The sequence below is a fragment of the Ochotona princeps genome, chromosome 1 (genome assembly GCF_030435755.1).
Source record: "Ochotona princeps isolate mOchPri1 chromosome 1, mOchPri1.hap1, whole genome shotgun sequence".
NCBI lineage: Eukaryota > Metazoa > Chordata > Mammalia > Lagomorpha > Ochotonidae > Ochotona > Ochotona princeps.
Window position 1 is genome coordinate 54,484,961 of NC_080832.1, and position 13,773 is coordinate 54,498,733.

Sequence of the window (13,773 nt, forward strand, 5' to 3'; positions counted from 1 at the left end):
GTTCCCGCTCCAGAATCTGCCCCTCGATCTGGTCCTCACATTGTAGTGAATGCTGTGGCCCAGCCCGACTTGGCCCACCCCGACTTGGCCCACCCCCTGCTCCAGCACTCATGGGCAGGTACTATCCCTGCATCTCTCTAAAATAACAATAATAATAATAATAGGCATCTATGCTGGCATACAGATATAGTTAACATAGATTTGGCATTAACCAGGCCCAGAATGCCTATTGGCTGTTTTTCTCCCAGAAGTCTGACACTTGCCTAGGCACAAGGCAACCTATGCAGTTGCTTACCTTTGGAGAGAAGATCTGTCTTATTTTAAAACTAATGAGGAAGCCCTCTTAAATTTTCTGTTTAGAGGCTTGACAGGCAAGAATTTTTCTTAAGAAATGGATTAACTTTTTGTGTGTGTGGCAACGCTAACTTAATTAGCTTAAACTGATCCTTTTTTGTGGAACTCACCAAGGAAGTCTTAATAATGCAATGAAGTATTATAATACTAATTTTTGATGTTTCCTTACCACATTCAAGAACAGTTTGAATAGTATTTATGTTTGCTGTAATATATCTGAATATTTGATTAGTGTGTGTGAGCTTTGGTCCAAGTGTTAATTCATTGTAATATATTACCCATAGTTTTCTTTCTTTTTAAAGATGGTGCCATTTAGTTCTTGTGTGACAACCATTTGTAATACTTTAAAAAGAAAATCTATCTCTGTGAATTATAGTTAACCTCAGTAATAGCAGAAATTATGAGAGTTCAATCCTCATAATGAAAGAAATATGACATTCTGAGTTAAAGCCCTATTGTTGCCTGGAATGATAATACTTTCCATAAGTAATAGGAACTGGCAAGGTTTCTGCTGGTGCCATTCATCTCCATTTACTATCAAAAAAATTTTTAAGCTGTTTTGGATTTGATTTAATCTTTTTCATTCTCTGAGTTATTTTTCTGCCTCTGAAGACAAATTATTTTTTATAGCTCCTCTTTACTAGCATCACCACCAAATAATATTACTTTATCCAAGCCATATCGTTTATGCTGCCGCTACTGTCCGCTGCCACAAAGCACGTTAAAGCCACAGACTCTCTTACCATCAGAGCAGGTGGAGCGTAAGCAGCCGAAACAAGCCTCACGGCCTCAAGGTCACGTTGAAACCCGGCCTTGAGGACTGTGTCCAGCTCTTTTCCTGAACTCGTGGAGTCCACATGTTAACTCTTTCTTCCCCCAATCCTGTTCCTTTTCAGTAAGTGCCCTTGTCTGCTTTTAGAAGTTTGGACCTATTTGTAGCCATTTCCCCACCTGAGCTGACCAATCCTGAGTGGGTCTGTTAATCCTTTCCCTTCTTCTCTTGCTGACAGGGGACTTGTTCATGACAGCCGGCACAACCTCCAGTTGAGGGGTTTGGTGGTGCTGCTTATTTCCAAGGCAGCTGGGCCCAGCAGTGTGGACGCCTCATGTCAAAACTATGACATGGTCAGTGGGATCTACTCATGGTAAGAAGAAATTAATGTTTTCACATTGCTCTCTAAGCTTTTTCTTTTCTGTCTTTTTTGTTTTTTGTATTAGTAGATGTTAGAAATCATTACTTTGCTTTTTGTTATTCTCTAATACAAGGAAGATTACAATGTGAGACTAGACTGTTGGATTTTTACTGTTCCTTGAAGTCCAGTCCTTAACGAGCCTATGCATGATGTTGGTATCTCCACATGTTTCTCTGTTGGACCTTCTACCATTTTCTGTTTGTGACTCTCCTTCCCCCTGTGATGGCAGCATTTTCTCTTCCCTGTGCTTTCACTACTCACTGTATTTTATGCATTTAGATTCAACAGCAAATTTGTAAGTATATGTTATTCGCTTTCTGCTGCATATAAAATAAACTTAATTTTCTGTTTTTTAAATCACTAATATTTTTAGAAACTATATGAGCAATAATGTATTTGTTCTTATCAAATGTGCTTGGCAGTGTGGTGAAGGCATACATAAAAGCAACAGTTTGCAGATAGACTTTGATATGTGAAATTAAAACCACTCTGACGACAATGATGACAAGGCAGTTTTACACACACACACACAAACACACACACACACACACACGAGCATTCCTAGAAGCATTTTGTTTCTTGAAAGGTAGCATAACAGAAAAGAAGAAACAGATCTTCCATCAGCTGGTTCACTCCCTAGCTGGTTGCAGTGGCCTTTACTGGGCCACGTTGATGTCACAAACCATGAGCTTCATCCCAGTCTCCCACATGGGTGACAGGGTCCCACACGGTTGGGCCATCTTCTGCTGCTTCGTCTGGCACACAGTGGCTGAGACTCACTTGACACTCCAGAGGGGTTGCCTGAGGTGCAGGTGGAGACTGAACAGGCTGTTACACAGTGCCAGCCCCCTGGAAACTTTGGCTTGTGGCTAATAGACCCTGTTGGTTTACTTTAAAAATCAATCTATATCTTGGGGAGTTTTTCGTTGCTAGGAGTCCTGTCCATAAGGGGGTTTTTTTCTTCCTTCTTTTTCTTCTGTAGTATTTACAGATGACTGTTGGCCTGCTGGCTCTGAAGTCCAGTGATCCTTCCTCATTAACAAGCAAGCAAAAGTTGCTGCTGCGGCCTCTGGCTGCCTACAGTGACTCCTCCAGTCAGTGTAATTGTGTAGGCTTTTACCATTTATTCATACAAGTATCTTCACTACAAGGTATATCTTGACATTAGTTTAGCTCCAACTCCCTCTGAAGTGATTTGTATTTGTTTAATGCTTTTAGGTTAGTGACCATTTTTTATCTCTCAGTTATCCTATTTGATCTTTATAATAACACCAGTGGTAAGAGTTGTTAAGTCTGTTTCTTTTGAGGAGACAGATTCTGAAATATTGAGATCTTTTTGGATGACATTGTTGGCAAATGCGAAAAGCTCTCCATATATCATATTTTGTTTTTGTTTTTTTCTTGCTTTCATTCCATCTTTCTAGTCTGTTTCAAAGAATTTCTTTTGCTTATAGATTAGAGTAGCCATTAAATTAATATTCTACAAAAGTCCTCTTGTACATCTTAAAAGTTTCTAAATTGAAAGTAACTTGGCAGATCTTTGACATGAGGGTACTTCAAAAAGCTAGTGAAAAATGTCTACCATGAAAACTATACATGGATTTCAAGGTGATTTTACCACCAAAATAAAATTTACCTTTTAATTCCATTTTCCATGAAATTTTTTTTAAACGATTATTTATTTTTATTACAAAGTCAGATATACACAAAGGAGGAAAGACAGAGAGGAAGATCTTGCATCCAATGATTCACTCCCCAAGTGACCGCACTGGCTGGTGCTACACCGATCTGAAGCCAGGAACTTCCTTCAGGTCTCCCACGCGGGTGCAGAGTCCCAAGGCTTTGGGCCGTCCTCGACTGCTTTCCCAGGTCACAAGCAGGGAGCTGGATGGGAAGTGGAGCTGTCGAGATTAGAACTGGCGCCCATATGGGATCCCGGGGCGTTCAGTTCAAGGACTTTAGGTGCTAGGCTACCACGCTGGGCCCTCCATGAACTTTTTAAAAGTACTCTTGAGTGTGTACATCTTTCTGTCAAACTTGCTAGCTAGAAAAAAACCAAAAATCTGGAATGACAGTTAGTCCTTAGATCCTGGAAAGCAGCTTGACTTCATGTCACCTTTTATTCCAATTGTCTGTTTCCTGTTCAAAATACTTGTTGGTGTCCAGTCTGCTGACTTTGATCTTACTAGTCAGACATCACATACGTGTAAGGAACATCAGCAGTGTTTTATTGACATTAATCCCAAAATACCCTTGGAAAACACTAGTTGACACATATAAATGTTCTGTGAATATTTGACCCATCACATCCCTTGTTTTACAGAAGAGATAATCAGTACTTAAGGCTAAGATTTGTCTAAAATCTTCCAAGTAGAAAATGACAGTCATGGAATTGAAATTCTGTTTTTAATGTAAAGTGTGTACCTTTTCTGCTATGCAGGGGCTGTGGCCCATATGCACATGGTATTATGTTTCTAATAAGCAATCACATTGCTTCTAACCCTTCACTTAATCTATTGTTTGGTAGAAGGCCATTGTAACCTGAACAAGTTCGGTTTAAGAACTTGTAAAAAGGGTAGGTGTACATTTTGAACATGAAAAAACTTTCCAAATGAGTGGGTTTTGCATTCAGGTGTAAAGAAGCCATAGTTACCTATTGGGAGCAATCCTGACTGCTTTCCATAACCAAACTGGATCTAGTAAATCATTGGTGTGTTTGAGTGTTTTACACATGTGTTAATGTGCTAAAGTACAGTACTGGGAGAAACCATTAATTTGTTTTTCTACTACTAAAGTCATTTATTGGCTCCTGCTTCCTTAATTGTTCAAGTGTAACTTGCCAGAGGCTTGTATTTGTAATGCCGTAGTGAATTATTCAAGATTTGAGGGAAGTTGGGAGCTTTTTAATTCATCTCCGTACTACTGTACTGGTTTTACATTGTTGGTGTTTCTCTCTCAGAAACTTTTGACTTAATGTCAGACAAGGGGACCCGAGTACATTACCCAAGGAAATAGAAGTATGGTAATCTGTTTTGTTTGGCCAAGGGTTAACACCAGTGCTATAGATGGCTCTAGTGAACTTATCACATAATGGCCAAGATAGGTCAAATTTAGTCTAGAATATAGTAACTACATTTTGAAAATCAGGCAAGAGAGTTCCATTTATAAACATACTGTAGGCTTGCTAATGAAAATGTGGGTTTTAGATTTATTACGCCAACCTGGTTTTTTAAAAAATCAATTGCAAGTTCAGGCTAATGAATATTACTACATTTTTAGATAGCCCTAGTCACAATTGAAAAAATTTGCACCCCCTATTCTGTTATAATGGGACATTTTCATTGGATAAAAATATTCAAAGATATTCATTGGAAAGGCAGATTTTTACAGAGAGTAAGAGAGACAGAGAAAGAAAGAACTTCTCTCTGCTGGTTCAGTCTCTAAATGGCTGCAATGGCCAGTACTAAACCTGTCTGAAGCCAGGAGCCAGGAGCTTCCTCCAGGTCTCCCATTTGGGTGCAGAGTCCCAAGACTTTGTGCCATCCTTTACTGCTTTTTTGGGCCACAAGCAGGGAGCTGGATGGGAAGTAGAACAGCTGGTCCATGAAACTGCACCTATTTGGAATCCCAGTGGCTACAAGGCAACGACTTTAGCTACCAGACTACCGTACCTGGCCCTGTTCTTTTTTTTTTTTTTTTAAGATTTATTTCTTTTCTTTCTTTTGTTTTTTAAAGATTTATTATTATTATTGGAAAGCCGGATATACAGAGAGGAGGAGAGACAGAGAGGAAGATCTTCCATCCGATGTTTCACTCCCCAAGTGAGCCGCAACGGGCCGGTGCGCGCCTATCCGATGCTGGGAACCAGGAACCTCTTCCAGGTCTCCCACGCGGGTGCAGGGTCCCAAAGCTTTGGGCCGTCCTCGACTGCTTTCCCAGGCCACAGGCAGGGAGCTGGATGGGAAGTGGAACTGCCGGGATTAGAACCGGTGCCCATATGGGATCCCGTGGCGTTCAAGGTGAGGACTTTAGCCGCTAGGCCACGCCGCCGGGCCCAAGATTTATTTATTTTCATTGGAAATGCAGATTTACACAGAGAAAGATCTTGCATCTACTGGTTCACTCTCCAAATGGCCATGGCGGCTAGAGCTGAACTAATCTGGAGCCAGGAGCTTCGTACAGGTCTCCCACGCTGGTGCAGGGTTCCAAGGCTATCAGCCATCCTCCACTACTTTCCCAAGCCACAAGCGGAGAGCTAGATAAGAAATGGAGCAGCCGGAACACAAACTGGGGTCTACAGGCCTTGCTGGTGCTTGTAGATAGATTAGCCAATTGAGCCATCATGCTTGGCCCAAAATGTGCCTTTTCTAACTAATGTTCTTATGACACTGACACATCATACAGAAATGACTCTGTGAGCTGAAGGTGGCCATCTGCAAGCCTTCCCTGATAGGCATCACAAACACATACAGTGAAGAATCAGGGCATGGTGGTGAGACAGAAAAGAATGGTAGGTATCAGATTTTGATAGGCCTGAGAAGTTAGGGCTATTTCCTGCAGAAATAACGAGGAGCCACCCAAGAAGCAACAGGACTTGGAATTTGTAAACACACTGTAACACCTACTAGTGGGCTTCTGTGTATACTTCCAAGAAAAGGCAGTTTTACAGAAAGACAAAGATCCCTTTACTGATTCACTCCTCAAGTGGCCACATTAGCTGGAGCTGAACTGTTTGGAAGCCAGGAGCTTTTGGGGGGCCTCCCATGTGTGTGCAAGGTCCCAAGACTTTGGGCCCTCCTCTGCTGCTTTCTCAGGCCACAAGCAGGGAGCTGGATGAGGAGTGGAGCAGCCTGGGATATGAACCAGCACCCATATGGGATCCTGGAGCATGCAAGGTCAGGATGTAGCCACTAGGCTATCTTGCCAGGTCTCCAGAAATGTTTTTAAGAATTTAATGAGGAACTAACATTGTGGTCTAGCTGGTTAAACCACACTTACTTAGAACAAGATCCTGTAACGGATCACTTTTTTTTTTTTTTTAAAGATTTTATTATTATTGGAAAGCCGGATATACAGAGAGGAGGAGAGACAGAGAGGAAGATCTTCCATCTGATGTTTCACTCCCCAAGTGAGCCACAATGGGCCGGCACGCGCCAATCCGATGCCGGGAACCAGGAAACTCTTCCGGGTCTCCCACGTGGGTGCAGAGTCCCAAAGCTTTGGGCCTTCCTCGAATGCTTTCCCAGGCCACAGGCAGGGAGCTGGATGGGAAGTGGAGCTTCCGGGATTCGAACCGGTGCCCATATGGGATCCCGTGGCTTTCAAGGTGAGGACTTTAGCCGCTAGGCCATGCTGCTGGGCCCAACGGATCACTTTTCAAGCCCCAGTGGCTCTGTGTCTAACCCAATTTCTTGCTAACCTGTCTGGAAGGCAGCAAATGATAACCCAAGTACCTGGGTCCCTACCACCCATATGGGAGGCCTAGACTGAGTTCTTGGTTTCTGGCTCAGAACTGGCTATTTTGGCTTTTTGGCCAATAACCATGAGTATAAGATCGCTCTCTTTCTAAGATGTCCCCTCCCCCCATTTCTCCTGTCCTCAAAATGACCAAATGTATCTTTTTAAAAAGTAATTAAATGAGAGGCAGGCATTTGGCACAAAGGTTAGGATGACTCGTGTGATGCCCACAATACATATCGGTGCCTGGGTGTCAGTTAGAGTCCCCTGAGAGCCAGCAACAATGGCTCATGTTCATGAGTCCCTACCATCCCTATGGGAGACCTGGATTGAGTTTCTGGGTCCTGGCCCCAGCCTGACCCTGCATAGGCTATTGCTAGCATTTGGTGCATGAACCAGCTGTCTTTTCTCTGTCTCTGATGATCTCTCTTTATCTGCTTTTCAATTAAAACGGACGCTAGATATATGATTTTTTAAAGTTTGAAATAGATGAATGAAAAACAGATTTGGAGGGCCTGTGGAGGTGTTATCCAAAGCAGTCATTTGAAACTTGGCTAAACCAGACTCAGACCCATTAAATTCTCTGATTTAGCAACTTTTTTTCTGGCCTATATTTCCCCAATTTCTAGGACTACAGTACAGCTTGGTGTTTGGGCAGGAAAAAAAATCATATGACCAAATGAGTGAGAATGTTGGTATTATGGTCTAGATAATAGCATGAATTTTCCTGAAAGCACATGTGTTGGGGGAAATTAATCCCCAAAGTGAATGAATGACTTAGGAGTGGAGACTTTGTCTAATGATGACATCTAGAAGGCGGGTCCAGTGAGAGGATTGTTTAGTTACTGAGGTCTTGCCTTCAGAAAGTAGTTCTCATAGGGAGGTTGGTTATGCAAGTCAGGGTCTGCCTAGCTGTTGTCTCTCTGCTTTCTGGCTCCCCATCACCCTCATCAGATGTCAGACAAGTGGGCTGCTCAACCTTGAACTGTGAATTTCCAAATCTGTAAGCTGCAATAAACCTTCTCTCTTCCTTTGTGTCTTTTCTTGAATATTTTAGCTATAGTAAAGAAAAGTTAATGTGCTGAGTTAAACAGAGTTTAAAGGGGTTCTTGATTTCAAAATCCTGTAGGAGTTCTTGCATGTATATGGAATGCTTCATGGATCTGCAAAGAGATACCATTTCCTCATTATTTGAGATGCAGCCCTTCAGTCCCTATCCGCAGTACCTACTGTCTTGTGGACTGCTGCAGAACTTTGATAAAAGTTATTTTCTTTCAGGCTGTCTGAATTCCTTATGGGAATTCTGTGAGGTTGAAATAATACTTTCCCCAGTGAGAAAGCTGAAGCCCAGAAAGGTAAAGTGACTTTCTGAGGTCCCACACTAATGATGAAGCAGGGGTAGAAATGTGTTAATTATTCATTGCATGAGTTCAAATCCTTATTTTATCTCTTACTAGCTGTGTGATCCCAAACAAGTCAGGTAACCCACCTATGGCTCGTAGCTCTGTTCATTGACTTGAAGAAGGTAATATGTGTAAAACTCTTGGCCTGTATTTAACAAGGATTGCCTGTTATTGTTGTTCCGAATCCCAGTGGTTGCCACCTTGTGGCCTTTATTACATCTTTTGGTCCTTCAGGGTAGACACTTAGCTTTGTTCATCTTCAGTATGTATCTGGAGCCTTGGACACAGTATTAAGTCTTCGGATGTTTGAATCTTGTATAAAACATTGTATTATACACCAAAATAACAGGGGACACTGACATTTTAAAGCATGTCAAGTGTTTGTGAAACAGGTACATTTTGTTTAAAAATTTGTTATTTATTTATTTATTTGAAAGAGTTACAGAGACAAGAGGAGAGAGAAAGAAACCATTCTATGCACTGGTTCACTTCCCCAGAAAGTCGCAGTGGCCAGGACAAGGTCAAGCCAAAGCCAAGAGCTTCTTCTAGACCTCCCTTGTGGGTGGCAGGTGCTCAAACACTTGAGCCATTTTCAGCGGTTTTCTCAGGTCATTAGCAGGGAGCTGGATCAGAAGTAGAGCAGATGGGGCAGGAACCACTACCCATATGGGATGCACTGGCATTGTAGGTGGCACCTTTACCTGCTGTGCTGCAATGCCGGCCCCAAAGCCAGTAAGTTTTTTATCTTATTAGTAATATGACTTTTAGGGACAGGTTGAGCTAATGAATGATCATGTTTTCTGAAAGTTGGATATACTCGGTGTAGTGTTAAAGGAAATGGTGGTGGAATGTTTGGAAACTCAGATGATCTCAAGAGAATTGGGAAAGATGGGGGGAAAAAAGCTGTGAAAGGGACAAGTTATTTTATTTTTTGTATAAATCTTTAAATTGAGAGAATTGAATTGGGTCTCAGCTGCAAATATTGTGATTAATAATTTGTCATCTTAATGTAGTACTAATTAGCATCTGATGACTTCTAATTATAGTAACAATAGACTGTGATTGTCAATCCTCACCTTCACTCCACTTCTTGGGGTTAGTCTAGCACTTTAAATGCCAAACAGAATTAGCAAACTATGCTCCTAATCCTTTCTGGAGCTGATCAAATCAAAAACATCTGAAGGAATGAGTCTTAAGTAGTAGCATGTGGATCATATTATTTATTTAGGATTTAATTATATATAATTAATAAGAAATAACTAATTTTGAGGTAGTTAGCATTTTAAAAAAAAATCATTAATATTTTTTAGAGGGAAAAAATCCATAAAAAGGTGTAGAAAAAGGAAGACACTTCACTCACCTGTACTAGTGGGGTTGCAGAGTGGAGATGGGGCCATTTAGGAAAAGATACAGGGGATACAAATGGTCAAGACAAACTTTATAATGTTTCAGTCTTTTAATAAAGAGAATTTATTCATGTTTTGTGTAGTTAACTTAAAAATAAAAGAAACTTTTATTTTGCTCTTGTAAAGCAATGAAAACCCATCTGAGAAATGTCTTTTTGTGCTGTAAAGCCCTTGTATATGAGGCATGCTACTGAACGTGCTTTGAAATGATTATGCTGAATAATTGAATTTAGAGTAGGCTTTTGAAACTAATTTCCTATAGATATCTCGGCTCCCATTCAGGGAGTGCTCAAGAGCTGAAAGCACACACAGTTTGATTACAGATTCCTATTGATTGTATGCCACTTACAACAATAAAAATAAACTCCACGTACAAATCTAGAATATTACTAATTCACTACCACCAGTACTTGTTTTCTTCATTAACTTCTTATTCTCATTTACAACTTACATAGCATACACAACAGCAGCAATTATATGTTGAGCAAGAGAGGGGAAGGCTCTATATGTTCTCTGTACTGTACACAGCAGAAGTTACTACTTCAGCAGAGCTGTTGGAAACACACAAAATAAGAACAGCATCATACAATAAGTGTAATTAACCACGAAAATAGGTGGGCTCAGCTACTAATCTACTCAACTCAAAGTCAGTTTATCACATACAAATAGCACGATGTAGATTAGCCTGCCTGACTACGTCACAGCAGAAAAAGAAAAAAAAACAGGCTGCATAAATTGTTTTACAGGACAACATGTTGGCTTGAAAGAAGCCAAAGTCAAAGACAATGCCTTGTGCCTAATTCCACACTTTAAAAAGTGTTGAACTCTTGAGGTTCACCAGTAAAATATTGGTTTCATGCATTGAAATCTGTGGCCCATTAATAGACACAATTATTGCTACTTAAAAAAACCTGAAGTCACTTAAAATGTTTAGTGGCAGAGCCTACTTAATAGCTTCCCGATTTCAATGCAATTCCTTTGACCCTAAACTTAGGGCACCCCCAGTAATGAACATTTCAATGTGTTGTAATAGAGGCACTGTTGAAGGGCCAGAGATCTGAATTCTTGCCTGAGATCTGTAACTGATTAGTTATTTGACCTTAAGCTAGTTATTTAATCACTCAATGGAATTACTTTTCTGTAAAAGTAGAGTAACAGCGGGCTGCAAATCATAAATTAAACCAACAGCATCTATCTTGATAGATTTAAGTAGTTTGTGGTCCAGTGTAGCCTGTCTGACCACCCCATCTGCAAGACACGGAGCTGGGCTTTGAGGGAAATGCAAGTATGAATAAGAAGTGGTCTTTGACTTCAGATGCTAAAACAAGGAAATAGTTCATATCTCAAATGAACAGCCTACATTTATTGATCCATGTCATTTTGACATTAATGATAATGGAATTATGATGCAGTGTTATTTCTAGCTGCTAGAGCTGTATCCATAGTCCACAGGGTGTACAGTCTACCCTTGTCCTGTGACAGTCCCTTTGTTTGAGAGACGGACAGATGCCTTAACCCCCTCCCCCCGCCACTCCCATGAGACACTGGGTAAGAGCAGGTGGCCTAGAGCCTGAGGAGCTCAGGCCTCACTGTGTTGCTCTCTGGCTTTGCTTCTTTGCTTCTCACTCCTGAACACCACGTAGCTGGGTGGTGCTGGGGACAGAGGCAGAGGTCATGTTCTCAGGATGGGTGTCTCTGATCCTGACTTTCTTCTACCCTGTAGGTCCTGGCAGTATGGGTTTCCATTTTCTCTTATTAAGATTGTGGTCCTGGGCCCAGTGCAGTAGCCTAGCCACTAAAATCCTCGCCTTGAACACTCCTGGATCCCATGTAGGCGTTGATTTGAATCCCAGCAGCCCTACTTCCCATCCAGCTCCCTGCTTGTGGGCTTGGGAAAGCAATAGAGGGTGACCCAATGCCTTGGGACCCTGCACCCACATAGGAGACCCGGAAAGAAGCTCCTGGCTCTGGCTCCTGGCTTCGGATCGGCTCATCTCCAGCCATTGCAGCTGCCTGGGGAGTGAATCATCGGATGGAAAATCTTCCTCTCTGTTTTTTTCTCCTTCTCTCTGTATATGTGACTTTCCAATAAAAATAAAATAAACTTAAAAAAAAATTTTTTGTCCCATTCCCTCTTCCCAAGCCTTTGTGTGAAGTAAAGTGTCCGGTCTTCAATTGTATGTCATTCCCTGCAGAATCCAATATAAACCCCTAGTACAGCAACTGGTATCTCCCTAGAGTAGAAGGGAAGAAGGGAAAAGCACCATCAGGGGCTTTTCCTTGCCCCTCTCCTGAAGGATTTGTGTGACAGTGTGTTGATTAATACAAGGAAAAGAAGTATGATCAAGGGACTGAAGGTCATGAGGAGTTGGGTTATAAGGGCAGAAGTAGTAACACGAGAGCTAAGAGGTTGGGAAGCCATCTTTATACAGTAAGACATTTAAAATGAAGATTTCAAAAATGAAGCAGTTCTAAATGGTCATTGAGAGTAAGTTACGTAGAATGTAGTCGAGATGGCGTTGAGTGGGTTGAGAAACTACAGGGTGAGTTGCTCACATGATTGAAGTCAACCAGGAAAACAAGGCCAAGGACATTGGTGAATGCAGAATGAGAAAGAAGATGAATGATAGTAGAAAGTGAAGCTGCTTACACCCGAGGATGTGAGGAGATAATGAACCCTGAACACCTCTGTTTATGACTTGGAGGAGGTCAAAGATACCTACTAAAAAAGCTGCAGGATGTAAGCCCCTTAAAAGAAGCCATGGTTTAGTTGGAGCCAGCTAAACCATGGGGCACTGTTCTATAAATTCGTAGTACATTGTTTATGAGTAGCCGCTTTGTAATATTCTTTCCCTAAGCAGGCTTGAGAGGTCAGGGCCTGTGTCATCTTCCCACCCAGCACATCTCCCACACTGAGCCTCTGGTATATTTGAAGTACTTCCTGTCTGTCTAGTCGTAATTTTCCCTCTACTAGATTTGTTCATGGATGTACTCATTTGTTCAACAAACACTTATTGAGCACCTGCAAAGCTGATAATAATAAATATGGAAATAAAGCAATAATTACATTGCTAACCCATACAGAATTTTCTGTAAGTCTAGTACTGTTCCATGTTCTTTATGTATACTAATGCATTTTCTCATGACAGTGGTTTATAAACAAATCATTTACTTTAGAAAAAGAGAGAGAGTTGTAATAACTGTCTCAAAGTTATACTTTATAGTGTAAGTAAGCGATTCAAGCTGTATTCAGCCATAGAACCCATGTCCTTCCCATTATGGAAGACAGCCTGCGGATTAGGGTGCCCTAAATGTGCCGCCTGAGTCGTCTTGACAACCTCATTGAGCACAGCTTTTAGTTGCTGAGTGTGGTGGTATTGAATTGTACAATGGATAGCAACCAGGTTAAAGACTTTTTCATTGACTTCCAAAGTGCTAGCCCTCTGGTCAGCACTCAAGTGTTCCATGAATTATTGTGAATTTATTGAGACAAAATTTCTTTATGGAGTTGAATGAGAATTGTGGTGGAGCACTGTACAATTTAACAATACAGTCATTATGTTTGCAAGACACTTCCTTCCACAGATTTATCCTGCTGTGGAATTAGAAGCCTGTATATTTTCTTTAACACAAAAACCATCTTTAAAAATAGACTTGTGCCCCAAAACAAATGCTCTGATGGGCTTTTCCTGTAGACAGGGAGCGAAGTTCAATTCATTTGTCACGAGTCCCGAAATGCCTAGTGTTATGAGTTTTGGTATTGGAAGCACCATATCAAGGAAATACTCAGAATGATTATGCACCTACAAGATTTACTGCTATCCGTGGGTAATTTGTATCTTCCAGTAATACAAAATTCCTATTACTCTACTATAATTACTTACATATTCATTGCAAATAATGATATAACGAATTTTTAGAGGTTGTATATAAGAGAACCAACAAACTGAGACATAAAAC

At 41.1% G+C, this 13,773-nt stretch overlaps 1 protein-coding gene across 2 annotated transcripts in view; it reads left to right on the forward strand.

Annotated features, from left to right (window-relative positions):
• PDSS2 (decaprenyl diphosphate synthase subunit 2) overlaps window positions 1-13,773 on the forward strand; it is a 275,263-nt gene that overhangs the window by 106,453 nt on the left and 155,037 nt on the right. For both annotated transcript variants that reach the window (XM_058660154.1, XM_058660146.1), the window contains exon 2: window positions 1,365-1,499. In XM_058660154.1, the coding sequence (XP_058516137.1) occupies window positions 1,365-1,499 (135 nt within the window). The remainder of the gene's footprint in view (window positions 1-1,364; window positions 1,500-13,773) is intronic.